Below are 25697 nucleotides of genomic sequence, written 5' to 3' on the forward strand. Positions count from 1 at the left end.
CAAGTGCACAATTTATTGCAACAGTATTTAAAGGTATTTCTTATGTCTACCTGTGTGTGTGCGTGTGTGTGTGTGTGTGTGTGTGTGTGCGCGCGCGCGCGCGTGTGTGTGTGTGCATGCATTTGTGTGTTTCTGATTTGTTTTGACAAATGGAAAATTCCCCTGTGGTCTTTTTCACTCTCACCTCTGTTCAATCTTTCTTTTTTCTTTTTTTTTTCAATCTTTTCTGTCATCCCCCGTTTGTCTTCTCATGTTTGACACTCGTCTTTGTGTCAAGCACAGAAAGAACTGAAAGTACTACATGCCACAAATTGTTTGGAGGGCTTTCCTTCTTTCTTTATGGCAGTGTGTTTGTAATTCCTCAGCTTTAAGGCTTTATTTATTTTTAAGACCACCTTTCATCCAAAACCGGTGTTTGGTGTTATGTCTTAGCTGAGTCCTTGTAAAGTTAGGAACGCCTGGCTGGAACAGCCAAACGCATACTTAACCTCCTAGGACCTGGCGTCCACATATGTGGACATCACATTTTGGGTTGTCTAGACCAAAATACTTAATTTTTCTCTACAAGGGCCTGATATCCACTTACGAGAACATTATACTGCCACTGTTCTACCAAAGTTTAAAACGAATGTCCTCTAATGTGGATCTCATTTTTCTCAGAAACAAAAATTAGGTAAAGAAAAAAAATCTGCTAATTCTTTGTTTTAAATTCATCAGGTCCCAATCAACCCAAATAGCAAAGAAAAAATAAAAATGCATGCAATGAAAGAGTTCGGGTCTTAGGAGGTTAACGTAGCATAATGGAAATTACGGTAGTTTTCCCAATATCAGCATGCTTTTGCACTCTGAAGATAGGGGCATAGCAAATTTTTGTGCATACATGCAAACATACAAAACAAAACAAAAAACACTATACCAAAAAATTTAGCTGAACGTTTGAAAAGGGCCCACATATTGCTAAACCATGGTTCCTGGAACACACTGTGCATAACTAGTGCCCTGTAGTGTTGAGAAATATTTATTTGGTGAAACATATTAGATTCCTGCACAGAGCAGGCTTCAATCAACCCAAGATTCAGATTGTTTTGACTGCATTTATAAATTTTCTTCATTCAAAATTTCAGTTTGGTGCACCTCAGATGTTAAGTTTCTATTTCATCATCAGTACCTTGAGGTTGGTGTCTTGATTCCAATAACATGAAAAACAACCCCAAACAGGAAGCAAGAGTTTCCAAGAGTCCTTCAATAAACATTTGAGAAGTTTGCATTATTCTAGCAAAAAAGGGGGAGTTGCAGTTTGTTTTTTGGGCTTTTTATTTTTTTTATTTTTTTTTTATTTTTTTACGGAATACAGCTCATAGGTTTTCCTGAATATGTGTGGCAGATTAGTCTAAATGACGCCAGAAATGCCATTACTGAAAATGTAAGTTAGAGCACATCAAATCAGATAACATCAACTTGAATAACCCTCCCAACAGAGCTTATCTTAAATTTGTAGAGGACCTTTGCGGGAACCCCCTGAATCCCACAGGTGGTTTGCATCAGACGTTGGTTTATGACGGACAGAATTTGACTCTCTTTTGAGAAGAGCGTGTTTGCTTAACATTGTCTATAATTGCAAGTTAGGAGTTACCAAGAAAAACACAAAGTGTGGGAGATAAATATAACATGAAAACTGTTTTTTGATATTTTATGGCAGGTTTTGTTCCTCTTAACGCCCCAACATGATATACTGTTGGCAGACAGAGATCCCAGTTCAATATGTTTTATGTAGCTGATGAAAGACTTGCTTTAAATTACTGTATACATCCTGTTAATGATGTTTCCACATCAGAGGTTTTTCTCAGTAAGTGGCAAGTTCAAGTAAATTTGCCTCAAGATATCTGTAAATATTTGAAACCATTTTCATATTTCATATTTGACAGGGGTGTAGGGAGCACAGTTTCCTCCTTGTTCATGTGTTCAGACCACAAGATTACACTGCAATGCATGCAGCTTCATCTGCCAGCTAAGCAGTGCACCAATTAATCTCAGATATATCACATAAAAATTTATATTTTAGGTACACCCTTAAAAATAAATTGCATTTTTAAATGTTGTAAAACATATAAACATCATCAAAAATGAATGCTAGCATGCATTTAAAACAGACATTTGTGGCACTCTTAATGAGCATTGTAATGTATACTCCGATTTATGAGGTCCCCTGATTTTCCTCTTGCGTCACCAAGCAGTTAACATTTTCACATAACTGCCTCAAAATTTGGTGCACTTTAATTTCCATTATTTCTTCCTCAAGTATGAATCTTAAGTCTGGCAGTTCTATTAGCTCTCCTAGAACCATGATACGGTTCAATAAACTTTATAGAAATATTCCTGTCCTTAAAATTAAATGTAAGAAGTTTGGCAATTATCATGGTTCTAAAGATATATATTTTCCCATGTATTTGTTCAAAGCAGTCACCTCAAGTTGCTTAAAGTCTTTACAGAGTAATACAAATCTAGAAAATATATATAATGTGTAACTTCTTTAGGGTTTCCAATTTTCTCCTTAAAGAAGTGCACACAACATATAATTTACAGATGGATAAAGATTTACGTATGCTGTAGTAGACGAAAATGCAGCCACATTTTAGTTGGACACCATATGTTTTAATATATATATGTCAGGAAAATTTTCAACATATTTCTAAAGCCACAATCAATTAAAAATATGTGTCTTTAGCTGTGTTTTTAAAAAAAATAGGTTCATGTTTATCTTGTTAGCATAAAATTTATCTTTTCTCCTTTGTTTTGTCTTTTTCGTGTACAAAGCCAGGGGAATGACCAGACCAGTTTACGGGCCATCTCTTTCACTCTCTCTCACCAATTATTGGTATTCTCTGCAAGTTGTTTTACTGATGTCTGGAAATTGCTAAGATGGGTTGAACCCAGACCAGGCCCTCCGAAACTTCTGGGTGGTCAGTCTATGAGCAGACACCAACTATCTCCCTCAGCATCAATGTGACAGCAGAGCCCTAATCTATTTGGGAAGTTAACGCCATTATTGTCATTAGCCTCTAGAGGCCCTCTGAGGGTCAGAGTAGGTTATTTAGTTACTGAGGCAGACGGTGATGGTCCAAGGGGAAGGGTGAGGGGCATTGTGGATGCCTAATGTGGCTTCATGACTGGCGGCTACGTGACGATAGAAAGTTAGAAAGAACAAGCGAGAGTCTTGCTTCACAGTAACATGTGTGTGTTGCACGGCTTATTACTGTTGTTGCTATGCAGTGTCAGATGGAGTTGCTGACAGATGTTGGACTAGACTGAATGAAATTCTGATGTCTGAATCTAATATAGACCGGGCCTATCATTTACACCTAAACAAAGATGATTGCTGCGAATTTATGTGTGTATTTGCTTAAAGCTTGAGGCTTTTAAAGAGTCATCACAAGCATTTGAGCATGTGTGTCTGGTTTGACTATTTTATTATGCTCACATGTGTAAGTTATCAAGAGGAGAGGGCCTGACTAAACCAGTGATGGCTCTTAGCATGAATATCCTGTGAATCTATGTAGGAACACATTCCTTTTGTATACAATAAAAAAAAAACCCCGCTATGCTCAAAGAATTCCCCATATGTAAATAAGGTGACAACTGCCTATAAGTATAAGTAGTAAAACAAAGGAGAAGGATGACAAGAACGATGCAATAAGATAATGGGGTATAAAGACATCTGGACATGGTACAGGCATGTCTCATATATCCCGGCAAAGAAACCAGCATCAGCCTTGCATTTCATCAAACCACCACTACCACCGCAAGCAATTTGTTCAGCATGGCTTATATCTCACTCTGTCTCTCTCCCCGTGGGAAAGACAACCAATTAAGCCACAGAGGGGAATGCAGAAGGCAAGAGCCAAAGAATGAGAGAAATGCAAACCGAAAGTGAAAGGGCTGGGGATAATACCAGCCGCATGCTAAATAACAATGGACAACTTAAGTCAGTGGGGCCACGTATTGACAGCCCTCAGACCAGCTAGATGTGCAGTTGTTTTAAATCTTCATTCCTGTGTCACTGTAGAAGAAGTGGGAATGGTGTGGGAATCTGACTTTGGCGAAACTTTTCCAAATTTTAAATGTGTGCCATGGTTTGTGGTCTGATATATACATATACAGAATGATTGACCAGCATATCCTAAAGGCAATCAAATCCTCATAATGTACTCTAAACCACACACCATCACTTCTCTCTTACACTCGCTAACACTCCAGTTAAATTCCATTCAGGTTTATTTATATAGCACCAAATCACAACAACAGCCACCTGGAGATACTTTATACTGTAAGGCCTTACAGTTACCACCGGGAACTCTGTGGACTGCCTTCTCTCATTCCTGATTATCAAAATGAATTTTTAAATTTAAACAGTAACCAGGGCAAGCAGTTACCATCATCCCCTGGATTAAAACACACCTCTCGTGCAAACCACAATAGCCATATTTCAAGTGTCATATTTGATAGATTTTAGAAATTCACGCTCCATGCTGATTCTATTCTGAATTTGTTATTCACTTAAATAAGGAGTTAAGTTGATATTTTAGTGTTCAAAATATATTTGCAGTATATCAGCATATATATAAAAAGTAATTATTCAGAAATGTCTCAGATTTATGAATCGTTTTGGAAACAGAGCCCTTAAATCTGGCTGACATAACTGAAACAACTAGTTCAAAGTTGGAAAACGTTTCTATTTCATTGCTCTCTGTGCTGGACACCGCTTTTAATACGCCACAAATAACAGATTACCAGCATATACTGACCCAGCAAGTTTCAGTCAGGCTTTTACAATTTGCAAATTTTAGTTAACACTAAATAAAGTTCAACATTTATCATCTCATTCTCTAGGTGGCAGTGTCAAAATTAACAAACTGGTATATGAAAAAAGGAATTTGAGCTGGACTACTTTAGTTATGTTAATTGTTGCAGTAAATACTCTACAATACACAAGTATTTATGGCAGTGGTTAAAAAGATAGATCCATTTATCCACCAGAATTATTTAAAATATTCCTAAAGGCTTTACTGTGATTCTGTTTTACTTAGAGGATGAAATATCTACCTGTAGTGGATTTTACATGTTATTTCTTTCTTTTCCTTTCTCTAGGGCGGTGACTTTAATAATAATAAAAAAACTGTAATTTTTTGAGGTCTTGAGGGCAAAACACTTTGATGAAGTGTGAGTGAGCTTTTGCACATTTTTTTTCTCTGCTGCCATAGTATCAGAGAAAAACAATGATTACCCTCTTGAAGCAGAATCAGAAACACATGCCTATCACAGTGTGCGATCTATGGCAATAAAGCTTTTGTGGCCATTGAACGCATGTAAATTGCATTAAGTCATCAAGAGAAGAATGGTTATATGCTACAAGGGCATACGCACTTGGGACTTGTGTTAGATCAAGGACTTTGAAAATTAGTAGTGAGGCATGTAGGCTTCTTACCTCTTCCAAGTGTATTCCCTTGTGCCTGATGAATTCCCCTCCTTCCCTCTGGGTCTGTCTCAAATCTGGTTTGGAGTTTCTCAGCTGCTTGACATTTGACTTTTTAACTTTAAAGTTGAAATTTTATATATATATATATATATATATATATATATATATATATATATATATATATATATATATATTCTTTTCTTTTTTTTTCTCCTTTTTTTTTTGTTTCAAGCTGAAAAGGTTTTATCACCAAGGGTTATAGCAACAAAACATGAAGTAAGAAAATTCAGCATAAATTATCATAGCAAATGAGTTTGGAAAGTTGTGTAACTGTATCTGAGCAGCAGTGATTTTTTTTGATTTAGCCTTGCTAGACTGGATGGGTGGTGGTTGTTGACTATGATGAAGTCTCATTGCTTTTTAAATAAATGTAGAGCAGTTCATGATTAACACAGACAAAATAAATAAACTTCTGGAGCAGTTGTCCAGTGCTTAACACCCTAAAAAATTAATGCTTACACTGTAACTCATTTTGGTTATTTGGCAACAGAGTGACACATACTGACGTCTATAATTAGTTGGATATAGACACAGTGTTTGTAGTTTTGTCTCTGGACACGACCACAGTGGATTTTAAATCCAGCAATCAATATATGATTGAAGTGCAGGCTTTCAGCTTTATTTCATGAGATTCAAGACATTTTTATACACAGTTTCCCAATTTCAAAGACTCCAAACTGGACAATTGACTGTCAAGCAGTTTTGTTGCAAGATGAGGTCTGTTTATTTGTTGTTTCATGACAGATGAAGCAGAACTTAATATCTAAAGTTGATTTAAAATGTTGAATTTATATTTAATAGCTTTTATATGTAATTTTAAATGTGAGCCTCAAATGCCAGCGAATGAGGCCAATATTAGGCTGAAAAGGAAAAAAAAAACTTAATAGAAGGACATCAAAAATGTTACAAGTCACCAAATCAACAGCCAGTGAGTTCACTGAAGAGCTCAGGAACACCAAAAGCACAGAAAGTGGTCATCTTGATCAGATGAAACCAAGATTAAGTTGTACTGAAGAGAATGGAGCATGGAGAAGGAAAAGAACTGCTCATGATCCAAGGTGGACGCAGTGTCATGGAATGGGCATGTACTGCTGCCAGTGGAACGGGGCCACTAGTGTTTATTGATGATGTGTCTGCTGGTGGAAGGAGCCGGATGAATTCTGAAGTGTGCAGGGCTACACTCTGATTCAGCCAAAACCTGCAAAACTGATCACACAGCGCTTCACAGTCCAAATAGATGATATTCCAAAGCATACTGCAGAAGCAACCCAAGTTTCTCAAGGCAAAAAAATATATATTATTCAAGTAAATCACCTGATCTCTGGCCAATATAGCATGTTATAGATTAAGTGATTTCCATCTGATTGCATTCTGTTCTTATTCACACAGCAACCTGTCTTCTTCAGAAATGTTTTCCCACTGTGTTAGGGGAGAAAAAGCATCCAGATTTTCATTTTTGTGTGTGTGTGAAATTACTTAATGAAGCTTGTAGTCTGATGTCCTTTTCCCTCCAATTGTTCTAAAATGTCTTTTTTTCCCTCCTTCCTTCTGCTCAGGGATGCTGGTAGTGATCGTACTACTTCTTATAGCCATTATAGTGATTGCTGCGTGGCCTGTGTGATGAAGACAGCGGTGATCATGGACCCGTGTCGGACAGCAACAATGAAAGTCTGGAGCAGAATTTAATCAGCACTGACATCAAACAGACAGACCCTCATTTAAGCAGATTTATCATACTTGTTCTTCACATTAAGACACAGGTCATTTTGGGCTATCTACTCAAGGAGAAGTGCGAAAAAAAGACTTTAACCCCACAGACAAATGTTTTTATTCAGTATGTCACTCTTGGGTTTAAGGGTATATGTAACCTTTCAAAAGACATTTACTTTCTTTTTTTGTGGGTGTAAATTGTTTAATAGATATTCAAATGTCTTACTAATAAATTAGTAAATCATCAAACTCTTAAATTATTTGGAGATTTGTAAGCATTTTGAAAAAGATTTCTTTTACTGCCTGAACTGTGGGAATGTTGACCTAACAGTAGGACCTCCCGCAGGCAACGGGGACTTTTCTTTCATAAGCCTGTCTGTGGTTGGGCTGAGGTTTGCACTGGATACAGTAATTCCGCAAGCTTTGCAATATTCACACTCACTTATATTTACCCATTTATTACTGTAGCAGCTGTAATGTTATCATTTTGTTTGGATTTTGTAATGTTTATAGAATAGCTCATAGCCAAAACAAACAGCTCGGCTGTGTTACTAACATGGCTCTTTTTCTTCCCTGTAAATCAATTCAGCTTGTAATTTCTAATAAATGACATTTCCATTTTATAGTGCCTGGACTCCTGTCTGCGTTTACGCTCACGCCTCACTCTGAAGTGTTTTGTAACATGATCTTTAGGTAGTGTGGACCTTTGGCAAAGTTTTAACACACTAGTACTACTTCGTTCCACTGCGTATTTTTTCCCCTACTACATTTATAATGATACTGCAACCAGTTAACAGGGAGAAGCTGAATACATTAAATTCTGTAGACTTAACTTACAATTTAAAAAAAAAAAAGAAAAAAGAAGCAACAGAGGCAAATGATTTTTCGATGTAACAAGAGTTTATTTATTCTGAAAATCTGAATTTAGTTCTACCAGGTTGGTGTGTTCAGTAGTTATTATTTCCTTCTTTTTAATAACAACGATCTAAATAACCACAAACAAGTAAAAAAAAAAAAAAGACAATAAAATCCACAATGTCTTGTGTCATTAAATATATTCATATATAATAACCATAATATATTAGTAGGCATTGTAAAACATTGCAAACGACTTTGCAATGGTGAAAACAACATTTACAATTCATAGTATGAACACAAAGCAATGCTTTGACGTGTATGTGTATAGCGTTTCATCTGGAAGCTTGTCAAACCATTGCTCAGGAGACGGATGTCAAAGTTACAGCTAGAAGCTATGGAGACCAGAGTCGTGTCATTTTAGATTACACTGTGCCAAATAAAAATAGAAAAAAAAAAAAGAACTTGACACATAACATTGTTGGTTTAACAATGAAATGCAGTACCGTGCAAAAATATTGTGTATATGTCAGAATATTGTGATTATCAGTTTTGGAGAATTCAAGAAGCCGCCATCATGTAGCAGCATGTTGGGTATCAATAACAAATATTAAACTGATTGAACAATAAAAAAAAGACTAAATGTCAATATTGACTAGTACAGTCATTTTCTGTATCACAGTTAAATATGCTCAATTTGTCATCATCTAGGATTTTTACCATAAGTAAAATTACAAAATTGAGGATGTTTCCAAGATAGTGGTATCAAATCTTTATCTCCTTTTTATGAAAGTTTGAAAGTTTCTTCTATCCCTCTTTACACTCACTTGAGCATTAGAAATTAAATGTAACTTTTGTGAGACAGCAATCGCCCATTTAACATAATGTTTTATTGTCTCACAAACATAGTGCTCACGGTGTTGTGATTTGGCCTCAAAAGATAAAAAGTTCATGATAAATCAAATACACTTTGGGCTTTTTACAAACCTGAGCATTTTTATCCATGCATTCCTTGGAGAAATCCAAACTGAACTGCACACAAACAAAGTGGTTTGAATCAAGCAGCGACAAGTTATTGTAATGCACCCCATTTGTCCCTTTGCAAGTATTGACGTGAAGAGAATTAACATGGCAGGCATTTTCTTACTGATTCGTTTCTTTTACTGAGTGTACAGTCGTGCATTGTGTTTGCAAAAGAGTGTGCCCTGTAAATGGGTTTATATGCAATCCCACCGTACTGCAGGAAGTACTACAGATGAATACAAGCTGTGAGGTGGATTCTAAAAGTAAATTTAGGTAAGCGTGTTGAGCACTTTCTTAAGGCGCAATAAGCTTCAGTTTTTCATCACTATAGGGATTATTTTCTCTGCTACGTAAGGTAAGAAATTTATTGTTTCATTGTATCCACTCTGTGCTTTCTACAACCTGAATATCTTTCAGATCATCTTTTCAGATTTAGTGGTAGTAACAGGAAGGGGGTCAGTTGCAACATTTTTCTCCCTTTGTCCTACTCATACCCATTGTAGAAGATTTTGACATACTGTGGCGAGCTTTCCATAAGTTGGCTTAAAAGAACACATGTCTGAAGAGGTAAATCATATAAATATTTGCATTGTTGCACTTGCGTCATACTATTTGTCTTTGTCAGTATCCTCTGAGAACATGCAGTACCAGCAGCTGCAGTGCTGCACTTTCACCCGCACAATTTTAACATTGCATCCATTTTACACAACAACAGACATTGGGTAACTTTCACAGTTCTGATCATTTGTGGCAGAGCAAGCATTGCTGATGAAAGGAAAAAAAACAAACAAGATTTCACATCCCAAATGCTCTTTGGGGTTGCGTTAGGCAGGGCTTTCAGCATAAAACCGAATCAAACCTCCAAAGCTACCCACTGCGGTGACGCCTCATGACAGGAAGGAAGCGGTTGAGGGTAGCTTCTTATTAATGTCTATTAGGAACAACTCAAGATTTTATAAACATTTTTGTAAAGAGGTTATCAATAAAATGTAGCTGGCTTCTTATTCCCAAGTCACTTGTTAAAGCTTCTATTTTTTTGTGAGACAAAGTATATCACAGTTACTGTAACTACTAAAGGTAAAATCAGTGATTTAAATGTTTTTTTCCCTCAGAAATTTAACATTAGTACAGTACCACAAGCAGCACTATTTAGTGAACATTACAATCTCACATGCAGGTTTAGGCAAATGCTTAACTGTGAAATTTGAGGGGCACTGATTGAAGTAACAAGGATGCTCAGGATTGATTAGATTGAAAATGAAAGTCAATACTGTCATAGATTCTTTTCTGTCACTTGCATGTTGTAAAACTGTAAAAGCCCTGACAGATGAAAATGTAAGACATGCAATTTAGTGTTGCTTGAATTGCATAATATAACTAAATTCAGACAGGAAAGCAATGGCAAGTCTTTCACAGCTAAATGTATGCATTTCTGTGGCTTAGAAACAATAGCATTTATGGCACAAATCTCAATAAAGGAACTACATATCACTGCCTCAATTGCCACTCAACAGTGAAATCTTTTGTTGAAACAAGCTCACTTCTTAGCGAAGAATACAATTTTCCAAAACAACATGCAGAGGCAAAGTTGCAGCGGTAGGTAAGTGGCTTTCTGTCATTTTTGCAACAGCGGAAAATGTCCATAAAATTCAAACATAAAATATAAGGATTTCATATTGGGATAATGAGAACAAAACAAATAATGATATATACTGGTAATAGGTGCAAATCCACAAGAGAAAGGAATCTCAAAGTAAAATAAACCAAATCTGCCAGGTGAGCTCCTTCAACAAAAGTTCGACTGAAAAAAACATATCATCCTAAATAATTCTCTTCATGCTTCTACACAAAAAAGCAGCGACATAAACAGTCTCTTTTCTGTCCATGGTCCTCTGTCTGTCACTCTTCCATTCTTTTTATTTATTTATTTATTTATTTTTAATATTTGCCAGCTCAGCTTTTTTTCTTGAAATCATCTCCCTCTTCAGAATCGTCTCCGTCTTATCTTGCTTATGGCTTCTTGCACTTGCCTTTCTTCTCGCGCTGCTGGAACTTCCTGAGCCTGCGCGCCCATGTGTCCCTCCACTGGATAACCAGGCTACCTTTATCTGCCACTACTCCACCCTGGCCAGGGGAGTCCTCATCATTTCCCAGCAGCAAGTACTTCTTCCCAGGCTTGATCTTTGGACACTTGCAGGCCACGTCTTTGGCACGGACCCACAGAAACTGGTCCCCACGGCGGATGCGACTCTCTCCCTGCTTGTAGACGGAGATGATGTTGACAGTAAATTTCCACCACTCACCGGATTTGTCCGCTTTCAGGATGTGGACTTGGACAGCTGCAAAGAAAAGTTGGGAAGCAAAAGACGTGACACATGATTTCCTTTTACTGCATTCAATAAACATGCAAAAGCGTGTGACTGGTAAAGTTTAGTTTCTCCAAAAGGCTAAAAGTCTGCAGCAGAGTTGTGTGAGGTTGTAACTGGGCACGCTAGTGTTTGAGGCTATATACTATAATTGAGTATATCATTTTCATCACAGATACAAGCATGTAGATGCCACATTCGGTTTCTGCGTTGCATCTTTGCTACTGCTATTTATCTCAGGTGTGTTTGGATACACTAAAAGTTCTTTTAACAATTTTACAGTTACATACATATATCAAGTTTATGCATTCAAGTACATTTAATTTGACATTTTACAAGAGGTAATCTGTTTTTAAGGTGACTGCATGTTAAGTGGCCACACTGAATTAAGCTAATACTAGCATAAAGGTAGCTTCAGGTAAGCAGTTGGGTATAAAAATCTGCACTTAACTTAACTAAATATGCTGTATCATTGCCACAGTTTTTGCATTTGTAACAAAGCAAGCCAGTTACGAATTTGTTGTAAATGGTAGTGAGTTATGATGATTTTTCAAGTATATAAAGATCTCTGCCTTCAGAGATCGGGTCAAACCCAGGCAGGTCCCTTCTGTTTCGAATTTTTATGTTTTTAAGTTTTCTCTAGGAGCTCCTCGGTTTCTCCTCCCATCAAAAACATGCCAGGTTAATCTTGTGTATTATTTTAAGACATCAATTTGGAGGTTTGGTTCCTGCTGTCCAGTGCATGCTAAGATTTACAAATCAGAGGTTGATTGACAAACTCAAAGTACATGACGACAGTAGGCCAGCAATAAGAGACTTGCATGTTTTACTGGGAACAATAAAGGTCTGTAAATTTTTCTTTAAAGCAAATCATCCAGCAGATTTTTCACTAAGAGACATTGCGGTAGACCGACTGGCATTGCCTTCCCTACAGCTATGCAGCTAGCATTCCAAAAACACTCAAAACTGTGGCTTTACCTTCTAATTTTAACAGTCCTTCCAAGCCAAAGTTTTTGCTTAAACAATTTAGTCTACAGATTGTTTTGGTCAAATCACTATGTCACTGGATATTTATTGAGCTAATCTCCTGCTTGCATGAGATATGCAGACATTTTTATTATTTTAATGAAGGCCTGGATTTTGTTTCAGTTTCCTATATCAGTCTTACCAAAGAGTGATGATGTCACAAAAGGGGGAAAGGGTTAGCCCATGATGCACATTAGGGATTATGTCACAAAATCCAGAGCTCTGACATTTCCAAGGCTGGAAGATCAAACCTCAGTATCCCCAAGTGTTTTAGATTTAAGAAGGTTTTGTTGATTTGCGTTATTGCAGCAGAGGAAATCTTGGCATTTGAGTGCATTACAGCATTCTTGCATTGCCTCACCAAGGAAATATTTGATCATTTTTTATTTTTATTTTCAAAAGGCCTTTACAGGCCGGGTTGCAGAAACACAGTTTTAATTCTTTAAAGAAGGTCAAATATGATGTGTACAAATCTGAATGGTGACAAATCAACTGAAATTGATTGAAAAGCAAGTACTGAATTGATAAAAGGAGGAAAGAGACACATTTAAATTGACACCAATGTGCTATTAATCCCAGTAAAGTAAAAATTGGTAACCTAATTCTCTAAATCTCACAGTTTAGATTTTTTTCTCTATACCTGGTCAAGCTATCAGATGGAGCCCAGTATGCATTATGTCCATTTACTGACACAGCAGCGTGATTTGTAATGTGATTAGGAGACAGGGTAGGGCTATTAAAGACGTTAGCTGGAAAGATACTCAGTTATATCACATGATTAATGTACCGATCCTTTCCTGTGGGAGGAGGAGTGAGGGAAAGTGAGAGTGAAGAAGAGGAGGAAAGAGAGCGTGTATCAATATGCATTTTATTGAACCGATCTCTTCCCCCTGTACTTATGAGACCAGTTTCGGAATGAACCATCTTGTCACAAGGTCACCTTCAGCACTTATGGAGCTGAACATCTTGGCAGTATTAAGTGTATACCCCTGTACTCAGGCCAGGTTTTGTATTATTGATTTTGAATCACTGCCTTGGGATTCATTTCATAAAAAGGTAAAAATCTAAAACTGCTTCTAAAACCTTTTTCCAGCTGCAACAGTGTAGCTGAATAAAGGTGATTTTTGAAAACATATCTGTATCTGCGTGTAATTTCAGTTTCCATTATGCTATTATGTTTCGGTAATGAGTCGTATACTGGTTAAACCAGATCTTTTGTGTTATGCTTGTAGCACAGTAATTACATGTGCAATTTATTCTTCTGCGATGTATTAATCTATAAAACTATTATTTGTATAATAATTTTATTTAGGCGTCGGTGTCATGAGAGCCCTAATGACCGTTGGCTGACCTAACAGTGACCTCTGCAGCACCTTGGATATACCAGCTGCCACCATGTACTGTTTGTGTTTGCACAACAGTTACTGTGCACTGTGGACACTGAGATGCTTGAAGTGGCTGCATCAAGGATTTGCTGAGATGAGACATTTCCCCGGGCTTTGCATCCTCCTGTGACTGCTAATGTGCGTCTGCATATCAAATGCAGAAGCTTGTACTGTCGTTTCCCTACGCAGCATGGGACACAGATCCCTGCTGATCCTTTCAAAACAGTGCAAAGCTATGGCTCCCTGGAGCCAACTTCTGCAGATTTACATTGTGTCTCAGTCAGCTTTGCTAAGCTTGAGTAAATACTGCACAGGGTTCTTGTTCTTGTCCGTAATTAGTCTTAAATATTCCGTTGCTAACTATGGATGGAAATGGATCCTTTAATGTATATTCCTGGCACAAAGCCACCCGGCAGAGAGAAGGTGAATTACACAGAGAATGACAAAGAACATAACACCACTGCTGGACTCACAGATTAAATTAAATATTTTAACTATGATCCAGCTCTGAAAAAAATTTAATTTAAGAGTCTATAAAGGAAATTAAAAAACAAACAAACAAACATATATTTTGTCTGTTGTTGTGCATGAACACATTAAATCTGCATGTGTTTATTCGACTGATTGTACACCATCATAACATGGCAGCCAAAGAGAATCCCTTTGGCTTCATGTTTTGATTAAATCACACTTAACAGCAGAGTTCCTATCTCAAGATTTAAGAACCTTCTCTGTTCAGACTCCCTAATTTACACCCTCTACATAACAAGGCTCTGTATCTACACCCAAAAAGCATTAAAGAGAATCTTTTCTTTTCATTTGTCTCTTGCTTGGCAGTCTCTCGGCCATCAGTACCAGCACACCTACGAGACATGCCAAATCAATTTTGGAGCCTCTCCTGCTGTCTTGTCTTTGGATATGTACATATTGTAGATAAGGGTACTCCGGATTGTGTTGAGTGATCGTTTCTCCAGCGCGTCATACTGATGCCTCTTTTTATCTCTACATCTCCTCACCCTCAAATGGGTGCTGCCTACTGTTATCACTCAGTTTTAATGGTGGTATTTTAGTGGTCCAGTGCATTCTCATCCAAATATTGCCATTCTGCGCAATTCCACAAAGCAGTAAATTCATTGGCCAGGAGACTTTGTCTTTACACTCATTTTTCTTTTTTTTCTCCACTTAAAAAAAAAAAATTCATTTAACTAACTTAAATTAGTCAAGGTAAGGGAACAGATTTCTCTCACAATAATCAAAGGCATTATGGTGCCACTGTTAAAGGACACGTCATGCATTTCTAGGACACCAGTCATCTGACAGAATGACAATATTCGACATGCTGGGAATGAAAAGGACCACCGATGTCTCAGTGTTTCTTGTGCATCATTATTCCCAAACATATTTCCTCATTTGGTGTTTAATAGTAATGGTAGAGGTATTTACTGGGTTGCGATATGCTTGCTATGAAGGCCTTATTATGGCAACTCATTTAGTTCCCCCTCGTGCCCTACATTTGGGGTGGATTGGTTTTTAAAATTGTATTTGATACACATCTGTGTTAATGTATAAATAAAATATAATACAACAGCACAATAAAAGTATGTATTTTTTAATCTTGATTTTAGAAGAAATGCTAACTTAGTTTTGAAATTTCCAGCATTTTCTGCCTTTTGACAAAAAAAAAAAAAATCACGCATGGACTGCAACATATTTGAGAGACGAGGCTTTTCTCACGCCACTAGCAGCAAGTTAGGCACTGGTGGAAGAGGAGGTGTCTATAAGCTGACCCTTTAACTCCTGCAAATCCTAACAGAACAAAGTCCAGGCATGTCCATCAAGCTGCTGAAGTATGCTCCAGGATGCCGCTGCTTGGTTGACTAGTTCAGCAGCCTGACTTCAATCAGGGGAGGGGCCAGAGGGACAGGAAGAGGGGAGAGGTCATATGTCTTATCCACACCTTGAATGGGGTGGCAGACTGATGGTCACAGGAATTCACCAAGAAACACATCAGCTGTGGGGGAAGTGGCCTTTCTTAATGAGGATCTCTTAGAGAGCTCCCACTGTCTGTCATACTAACTTTGCTTTATCCGCTGGAGTCTTATTCGACTGTTCAGAGATAACCCTTCCAACACACACGCACACACATCTTCTCCCTCTCTGTCCTTCTGTTTGTCTGCCTCTCTCTTCCTCCTTGAAGCTCTGTTGTCTTCTGTTTGATCCTTTGACTCTCTGTTCTCAGAAAGCTGTAGTAAGACATCAGTAAAATGCCTCCCCTGAAAACTATTGCTGCTTCCCAGCAACGTTCTGGGCTGGATGCATAACACTGAAGGTATTCTGGTTGTAGGAGCAAACAAATGCATACAAAGACTCTGCAGTAACACTGGGACTCCCTAAAAGTGCAAATTATTTGTTCTTAGAGACAGATTGATCTCAAAGTAAAGCAGATGTCTTCATAATGTACATGTGAGTGGTTAAACAGGCTGTGCGTTTGTTTACTCACCGTAATCTTTCTTGCAGTACTTCTTCATGTTGATTTTAAGTTTGCCTTTGGATGCCTTGCAGTAAGAGTCACAGTCTGCAAGAATAACAAAGAATCAAATATGATAAGGAGTCATAACGCATCAAAGAATCTCTGCAATTTGGTTGCCAGTATTTATTTTTTCCTGTGAATTAAATTGTTTGCATTTTTTTTTAACAATTTCACTGTTCTTGGAGCATAATATTCTCAATTTACGATATTTGAAAAAAAATAAATACTTCCACCCACAGCAAATTAACTGATTTTGAATTTTTATTTAATCAGAAAAGAATCGTCCCAGAATTTTCCACTTTGTCCTTTGATTAAAGGAATCACTATGAATTGATCAAAATAAAATTTTACCTTCTGAAAAAAATCTTATAATTAATTAAATCATTATTAGTTAACATAGTTATAGCATACTTAATATGATATTTTAGTAATACCACAATTAATATGGTGGTATTAAATTAATATTAAAATTATTATAATAATTCATGATTTTAGTAGGAAAACGTTAAATTTGATATTCATAATTATTTAAATAAAACATATCTATTTGAGATTTAAAGCTTTAAATGCTTCTATTGCATGTAGTAGAATCTGGAAAGCCTAAACTTGTTCACTGAGTTTCAAGTTTAGGAAGAAAAATGACAAAGCAATAAATAAATAAATAAACTTTTTTTTATTGTCCAACAGCACAATCTCATCATGTGTGATGGTCTTATAAAAGCACCTGATGTTATCAGCACAGTGTTTTGAGAGATTTAAAAGAAAAAGTGCCAAGAACCCACTCAGACGATGGGAATAATTTAGGCCTATGCAGACCACCCGACATTTACTTCATCCCCCACCTCCACCCAAATCTCACCACACTTGTCACCTCAGCCCCCGACCTTCTGAAAAAAAAAAATAGCCCTGGGATCACTTCAAGGCCCCCACAGAGGACCACGTCAAGCTTTTGCATTTATTGCAGGGGGGGCATGGAGGGTTGTCAGCTATTTGAGGGAGTGGAAGGTGGGGAGGTGGAGGGGGTCAATGCCACACAAAGGGAGGTCAGGAAGGGAAAATTAGCCATCCATGAAGTGTTCGGCAGAGGACCCTCATTTTGGGGGTGCGTCCATTCTGGAGCCGTGAAGAAATGAGTACCTCATGCAGGCAGCGGTGTCATCCAAATCAGCTTATAGCACTCTGCTGAGAGGAAGCTCTCAAAGACAAGTATGTATTTACATATTCTTTGAGGCAGATGAGGTGAATATTTGATTTTTCATCCACATTATTCAATGTACACTGTTAAGAAAGATTTTTGGCCAGGAAAATATTAAAATGTATATATTCATGTGCGGTGGGGGTCAGGGATATTAGTGTTCACTGTGGTTCAATAAAGAAAATAATGAGCCGCATACTGCAAGCACAGTATGGCATACAGCCACAGGGCTGTATTAAAGGTATGCAAATATACAAGATACGAAATCTCTCCAGGTTAGGAAAATATTTACATCTGTGACTCTACGTGTGTGTCCTCCACATCATCATATTGTGCTCTTGCAATTGTGTTTTTAATTATTGAAAGTGAACTGCTTTTACGTTATAGCCTTGTTCCTTGTCCAAATAGACCCACGACAGTATGCCAACAGTTTTATGGTTGGCCATAAGCTGACGCAACCTCCACTTGCCTCAGTAATCCAGAAACTATGTTGCTGCTACGATGTAGTGATTGCCCCATGCAGTGCTGTAATGCATCATCTACTTACAGTGCATGCCAAAATAATGTCATGTTAGGGGAATAAAATCTGTTTTTTCAGTGTTTTTGCTCTCTCTCTCTTTTCAGCCTGCCAACAATATAATAATAATAATAATAATAATAATAATAATAATAATAATAATAATAATATTATTATTATTATTATTATTATTATTATTATTAATAATAATAATAATAATAATAATAATAATAATAATAATAAATTAAGAGAGACAAGGATGAACAGCATGTTATAGTGTTAAAGAGTGACTGGTGTAGTGGAGGGCAGACTGGCACTTTCAGGCAAACTTGATATGAGCAAACATCATTTATGTGACCAAATCTTTGGTCCGTACTTTTTACTTTCTTATATACTTGAGTTGAATGAGGTTGCCCGGGGAACACCACAACAAGAAAAAATGCACCCCCCTGCGAAAAAGAGAAGGGGGTGGGAGAATAGATATTGGTAGTGAGCGAAGGGGTGGAGAGGTTGACAAAAAAAGAAAGAAAAAGACAAGAGGGAAATTTAAGGGAGGGGGTGGGAAGAACAAGACGAGGTCCAGAAATTTAAGGAAAACCCCAAAACCAAAGCTGGTAGTCTCGTGAACTGGTTAGAAAGGGCAAAAAGCTGGTGCTGGTGGTAGTAAACAGAGAATGTAACAAAAATAGGAAGAGTACATGAAGAAGGGGAGCCTACATGAGCTGCACCTGATTACCATGTAAATGATCGAAGGGGGAGGGTGGGGGGGCTATGGAAAGGAGGCTTTGTTTTCTCATAACCCCCCTCCCTCCCCGATACCATCATGATACTTCTCTTTGATAGCCTTTCGTTCCCCATTAGTGTACCCCTGAGACACAGCTCCAGGCCCCGCTGAGATCACCCCAAGATCCCCATTTAGGGCCAGGCAGTCCCCTACAGTGAGGACAAATGTTCCCTTTGTGAAAGCGTTACAAGCTGGAGAAGTGGAAGCAGTCCCCTAATACTGAGCTAAGATGTGCTTTGGGCAGAGTAGATGTAGTTACTACAGCGCTTTGTTTCCTGCCTTTCAGCACTGAGAAGTGTGTAACTGAGAGGTGGACCTTTGCCCCTTCTATTAAAGTACTGTACGACTCCTTACCCTAATCGTTTTCATTAAAGCTGCTTCGAGACAGAATGCATTAGTGCTCAGTTTTATGTGTTTGGACCGGTACTTTACAGCGCTGCAAACGGGAGCAGTACAAATGTCTTCATTACGTTCAGCAACAAATATTCAGAGGACCTTACACTGCTCAGATTTGTAGATCAAAATCTATACACAGCACTCCTCATTGTACTTTTATTGATTTGCTAATGCTGTCATAATAACAGTAAACCAGAGATATTTAAGATATTTATTTACTTTTTGTTTTGATGCACGGATCAGTTTTGAGATTTGAGGCTATTTGCGCTAATAGTTTGATATTTGAGGCTATTTTGTGCTAATAGTGCGTTAATGATCATAGGCTACTAATAAAATTTAAAATGCTTTCAGTTGGTTGTTTTATTGATTTTGTGGTTGATTTTTGAAGTTACAATATTAAAAAAATCTCTTAATGAAAAAATAATCGTAAGAGGAAATTTCATAGTGATATCTTTAAGTAAAAAATGTAAAATAGTATTAGTTAATTTATAAAATACATTGTATTTTATAACATATCCTTATAAGCCACTAAATTTCCATACACATACAAGTAGCACACACTAACACCAAACCTTTCAGCTTTATTCCCATCTTTATTCTAAAATAGGGGTTTGTTCATATACCATACCTACAATAACAAAGCATTGTATTCTATTTTGTATAGTATGTTATTCTATTTCATCTTATCCTATTCTATTGTGTTTTTCATAACTTTTACTTTCTGCCATGACCAAAAAAATGGGTGGGACTAATAAAGGTTTGTCTTATCTTATCTTATCTTATCTTATCTTATCTTATCTTATACCAAAAAGGATGGCAAAATTTTTCTTTTTTCTGTCTGTTGACACTGTTTTGGGAATTATGTAGTGATAAAAAGAGTTATCCAAAATCCCTTCAGCATGAACCTTCCACTCAAATGTGTCAACAAAATGAAATGAGAATTTTGAACGTGGTTTTATCCAGTGTTCGTGTATGCAAATTGTATACACGAAGTATGCATGTAAGTATGCAAATTATAGCAAATTTGCACATATAATGCCTCACTTACATATCTAAACATTAAAATACTCAAAATAATAATAATAATAATGCATTGGATTTATATAGCGCTTTTCAAGGCACCCAAAGCGCTTTACAATGCCATTATTCATTCACGCTCACATTCATACACTGGTGGAGGCAAGCTACGGTTGTAGCCACAGAAAAGCCCCAAAAGCTTGTAAATTAAAAAAATAATTGTCTCTATGTAAGTACTCAACTAGTGAAGTTTCATGGTGATACGTGTCATTTTTAGATGAAAATTGAGGTCACAGAAGAGTGCTTAATCTTTTTTATTTTCTTTTTTGTGTGGGCTTGAATTTTATATCTATATATTTAAAATGAAGAATGCAATTTGTAGCACTCTTATGGAGAAGGTTGGAGTGTGGCTGCAGTTTTCTGTGAGTGCAAGGTGAAGGAAACATTGCACAGATCACCCGTCAAACTATAATGGATTACTGATGTGATCAAAATTTATCTTGATATCTCTTCATACTGTAAAGAAACATTGACAACCGGGACGTAACAGACATCTAGGCATGCAAGCTAAAGTAAACAAAAGCAGTGTGGAGAAATAGCATGGTGAAGGTGAAGCTTCTATGCAATGCAAATGAAGCAGTCAGTACTTTACAATTATACAGAGGACTGGAATGCAAACAACTTAACATTCAGCCAAGAAGTCTGCATCGTTTGTAGCAGAGTAAATGCCAAAGCGCCTAGCTGTCCTTTAGTATATATATAAAATTAAATATTTAAAATGATTAATAATATTAACATTTGGGTCACAGTGAGAGCTGCTGAGGGAGCTGTGTGATTGCATATACTTGTACAGTATGCACGTGCTTCAGCTTTGCAGTTACAGTTGGTTTTAAAACTATGCAAAGCTGCTCTTAATGTTTAAATGCAAGTGAACATGTGTGAACATGACCACAGAGGCAAGAGGCATCAAAGGTAGAAGAACAGTGAGACAAGAAGGTGTAAATGATGGCCCGGGAGGAGGGCTTTCTCCCTGAAGCAGACTGATTGAGAAACAAATTGCAGCAAATAAAGCACGTAATTAGATTTCAGAGCCCAGTGTGCTGCCATGCAATGCGCTTCATTGTTCTGTGCCGGGCTGCTTACATTAGAACTGTGAGTTTGGATCCCGTCCAGCAAAGAAAGACAGAGTAAAAAAGGGGAAAGAAAGAAAAGGAGCCCCCTCCTACTTTTTTCTCATTGTATTGTCAGTGAGTAAAGGATGGTTTGCTTTCAGCCACCAACAGGCAGAGAAGAGAGGCTATTAGAATTCTTGACCCGATTCGAGATTTTATTTTGGGTGGCGTGCAATCAATTCCGATGAGCTGGGGCATCGCCCATTACTGTAACTGCTCCGTTTTAAATCAGCATGGAGTCCTGTAGGGTTTCTCTGAAAGCTTAGCCGGGGGAAATAAATATGGCAAGAATTTAATGGCATAAAGCAGCAAATAAATTTCAGATAAAAGTTTAACGATGATTTGATAATGTGTGCTTCTGTTTTGGCTCTATTTTTTCTTAACTCAGTGTCTTTTTCCTTGTATTTATTCTCTCTCTATCTATCCCACGTTGACACGGCCGTAAAGCACGCTGGACTCGACTCGTACTCAACAGGGTGTGTAAAGCAAGACTCATGTTCAAAAAATCCGAGGAGGGGTTCGCCACAGATCCTGATCACTTCCAGCTTCAGACACGTCACACACACATACAGTATGTAGGGCTGAACCTTGTTATGCTTATAAGTATCATCATGGTCACTCCAATTCTCCTTCTCCTCATAATCATTAGTTACTTTCACATCCTGTGTATTCTGACGGGCCAGGGCGGCCATCGCAGGTCATCTGCAATTAATCTCCTCCACATTTCGTTGCTGTTCAGACATCTCTGTCGTGACCCGTGGGAGTGGCGACTCACGCCATCCATGACCTACCAGCACAATGTGTGTTTTGTCTGCGCTACACCATCGGAGGTATTCTCCATGCATTCCAACCCTCCGTGTGGTCAGAAAGGGGGGAGAGCCCTACTGCAGGAGACAAATTAATATCCATCTTCCCTCATAACCTCCATTCACACCCTCCGCCTCCCGGCCAGCTCCACTCCACGCCTTCAAGCAAGGCGCAACGAGACACCTGCCTCATAGCTGTCAGCCCAACACCTCATACTCAACACCTCATCCAATTTTTTCATATTTATTTCTAAATTAACTTTCCATGTTTCTTAACTCATGCTCAAATCTTTGTCTTCAGAATCTCAATTTTTCACACACTCCATTTACATTTACTTTTTTTCCATTTTCTTCATTTTCCAAACTTTTTGCAGGAAATCCACCATTTCTCACTTTTGTTCCTCTTCTTCTATTCCTTCTATACATTTTCTTATGTGCTTTTAATAAAAAAGTAATAAATGGTAGATAAATTTAATTTAATTGTGTAAATTTAATTTAATGTGGGTAAAGTGCAAACGGCCTCGCTCTCGCGTCTTTTTTGATCTGATCGCCATCCCCCCCGAGTACGTTGGGCACAACAAAAGGCATAACGCATTTCAAAAAAAGCTTTAAAAAAGTTGGAATACTTTTTCTCCTGCTGCTAACTAATAATAATGATGCTGATAATAATCATAATCACTTTTTTTTTAGTATGCAGTACTGTGCAGAAAAAACAAAACTGTTGAATACTGCATACAAGCCACATCTGTTTGCAATCACGAAGTGATATCATAGCTGCAGGAATACCAGGTTGAGCAGAGGTGGGTTTGCTGTGTGACCCTATGAAGAGGCTCGGAGGATAATGTATGCATCCTCTGGGCCTCAAGACTGGGCGGGCTAGATGACCAATCGCTATTCATGCTTCTGACATGACCAACAGAGGATGTCCGTCACCTTACACACTGCTTGATTTTAGCCTCAAGGAAGAACAGATTGCCTGGTGGGTCATAATTCACACTTTAACACTATCTCCATCAAAAGGGATGATTTAATTAATACAGTTAGTGGAAATGATAAATATGCACAAAACATGCAAAAGTCTATTTTCTTTCCTGTGTTGTCACATTGAATTGGCATTTTTTAAGTTAACAAAATAAATATATAAAAGCAAAAATCCCTCAGAATATGTCCTACACCCCTAAAGTAGACAGATTCCTGACGAGGGGCGCCCAGAGAAACTCCAGATATTGTAGCTCTGCACCACCCACAGTGTTATGTGAAGACAAAGCGTGAAACAGAGGGAGACGAAGGAGGTGGAGGAGAGTGAAAAGAGACTTAAAGAGAAAAGAAAAGAGGTGGAGGAGGGTTGGACAACAGCGATAGCTGGACTGTGCTGTCAGTCAAAGCTGTTCAGGGAAGATTTGAAACCTCAGAGCACCAAACAGCTGCAGAAAGCTCTTATGCACACACACACTCGCTTACAGACATGTATATATGTTGGGCCTCTTCCATTTTGAGAAAAAAAACATGGCACGAGCCAGATCAACTTTTTCCACTGTGTGTGAAAGAAAAAGTGGTACTGATTCAAACAGTGTTCATACAGTCACAGCACGTCTCTTTAGCAAGTAGAAAATGTGGGTTTTTCCACTTTTCTGTTTCAGATTTGCAGCATTTATGCCATTTCCTGGGTAACTAATTGAGCCTGCCACAACCCCAAGTAGTGACATAATACCAGAAATGTAACCAGTTGATAAGCTGACAGTTGATTCTAGAATCTCTAAATTTGAGCACTAATATTCATTCTTATATCAGTTACATAGTTATATTTCCCATTATTCTATCTATTCTAATAACTGTTATATACAGTTATCAACACTTATATACAGTTTATAAACAAACCTGCATTTAAAGTAGTAGCAGTATCTGATATTCCATGCCTTATCCTGGTCTTATGTTCCCCAATTAAAGACTGGACAGCAAACCAAATGTTACAGAACTGTTTGAAACAGAAGAATACCAATGCATCCTTTGCAAAGTTACAAAATCCAGATCCCTCCATCACTCCTCCTCTTACTACACTGCATCAGAGAGGAAAGAGTGGGAAAGAGAGAGCTGGGAGAGATGAAATATCAAATCAAACAAACTACCGGAGCCCAATGCTGCACACTCAACCAACACCCCACTGTGCCGCAGTTAGACTGATTAATTGTGAAAGTGTGAGAGATTAAAGGAGGCACATCCCAGGGCTGCGGCTAATGGATTTAATATTCATGAACCCCCCAGTAATAAGGAGGGGAAAGGCAAGTGGGATCCAATTTATCCTGCACACTGTTTTTACACTTGTGGAAAAATATGAGAGGATGAGGAACTAAACTGGTTAAAAACCTCATACTGAATACATTTATCCTCCCACGGCATTTTCCTCGTTTCCTCTAGAGGACAAATGTGCTTTTATACAGATTTATAGCAACATATAGATAAATATGTAAAAGAGATTAAATGTTTTACTCTCAGCTGTGCTTACCTGATGGCTCCTCCGTGCTGCTGGATGGGGTTGTAGGAGGTGTGACTGGAATCTCTATTCCCAGAGAAAACATGACAGAGACACAAAGAAAGATCAGTTTCATTATTATGTGTATCTGCAGTGCATGTTCTTATGTTGCTGTGTGGACGTGTGGAGGTTGTTACAGGGTGTAAATGGGCACATTTATTAAAGAAGCATGAAAATGTGTCACTGTTAGAGCCAGAAACTTAAACCTCTGTGATATATTCTGGCAAGGTTTCAGTGTTAATATTATAGAAGAAAATTTAGTAAATAAATTCCTGACGGGCGTCTGGAAGATATCCTAATAGCAATGAACTGTGTCTTGGTGACGCAGGAGTTGAGTCTGAACTTGCTGCATGTTTTTCCTCGTTTGAAGTGCAACTTAGAGACCTATTTACTGTGTATCCTTTCTTGCAAGTTTGGATTCTGGCTTTCTTAAAAGCTTAAAATGTTATGTCATCTACCTGCAGGCTCCTTCAACATAAACAAGTCTGCCCATCTCACACTTTGCTTCTGCCAAAACGTGAAAAGCATTACTAGGTGCAAAAATTGCATTACTAGCAGGGGGAATAATATATTTAAAGCCACGAAGTTGGTAGACTTTCCAGAATCGACTAATCTTGGTGGCTAATATGTATATACATTTAAATGTATTAATATTAAATGTCTGTTTCAACGGTTTCCCGTGATTATTTTCGTATCGGCTCGAAATAAAATATCTCCCTCTACTGTAACTGCAACTTACTGCAACTTCTGCATGTATGTACATTTCACATTTTGGAGAAGCAAAGTGTGAAATGGACACGGATGCAGAAGTTGCAGTAAGTTGTGGTAGACCGGCGTGTCTGTTACACGCTT

The 25697-nt window shown here is 37.8% G+C and overlaps 2 protein-coding genes across 3 annotated transcripts in view; one reads left to right on the plus strand and one right to left on the minus strand.

The window, feature by feature from the left end:
- Positions 1 to 7866, plus strand: part of stx8 (syntaxin 8) — a 42262-nt gene extending 34396 nt beyond the window's left edge. Inside the window, exon 8 of the mRNA XM_063476512.1 lies at positions 7090 to 7866. Coding sequence (XP_063332582.1) covers positions 7090 to 7154 — 65 coding nt within the window. The 3' untranslated portion in view covers positions 7155 to 7866. The remainder of the gene's footprint in view (positions 1 to 7089) is intronic.
- Positions 7867 to 10818: 2952 nt separating this feature from the next.
- Positions 10819 to 25697, minus strand: part of ntn1a (netrin 1a) — a 55929-nt gene continuing 41050 nt past the window's right edge. For both annotated transcript variants that reach the window (XM_063475363.1, XM_063475362.1), the window contains 3 exons: positions 24819 to 24872; positions 16399 to 16473; positions 10819 to 11460 (listed from right to left, as the gene is read on the minus strand). In XM_063475363.1, the coding sequence (XP_063331433.1) occupies positions 11132 to 11460; positions 16399 to 16473; positions 24819 to 24872 (458 nt within the window). In that variant the 3' untranslated portion in view covers positions 10819 to 11131. The remainder of the gene's footprint in view (positions 11461 to 16398; positions 16474 to 24818; positions 24873 to 25697) is intronic.

This window comes from Pelmatolapia mariae, linkage group LG6, assembly GCF_036321145.2.
Source record: "Pelmatolapia mariae isolate MD_Pm_ZW linkage group LG6, Pm_UMD_F_2, whole genome shotgun sequence".
Taxonomy (NCBI): Eukaryota; Metazoa; Chordata; class Actinopteri; order Cichliformes; family Cichlidae; genus Pelmatolapia; species Pelmatolapia mariae.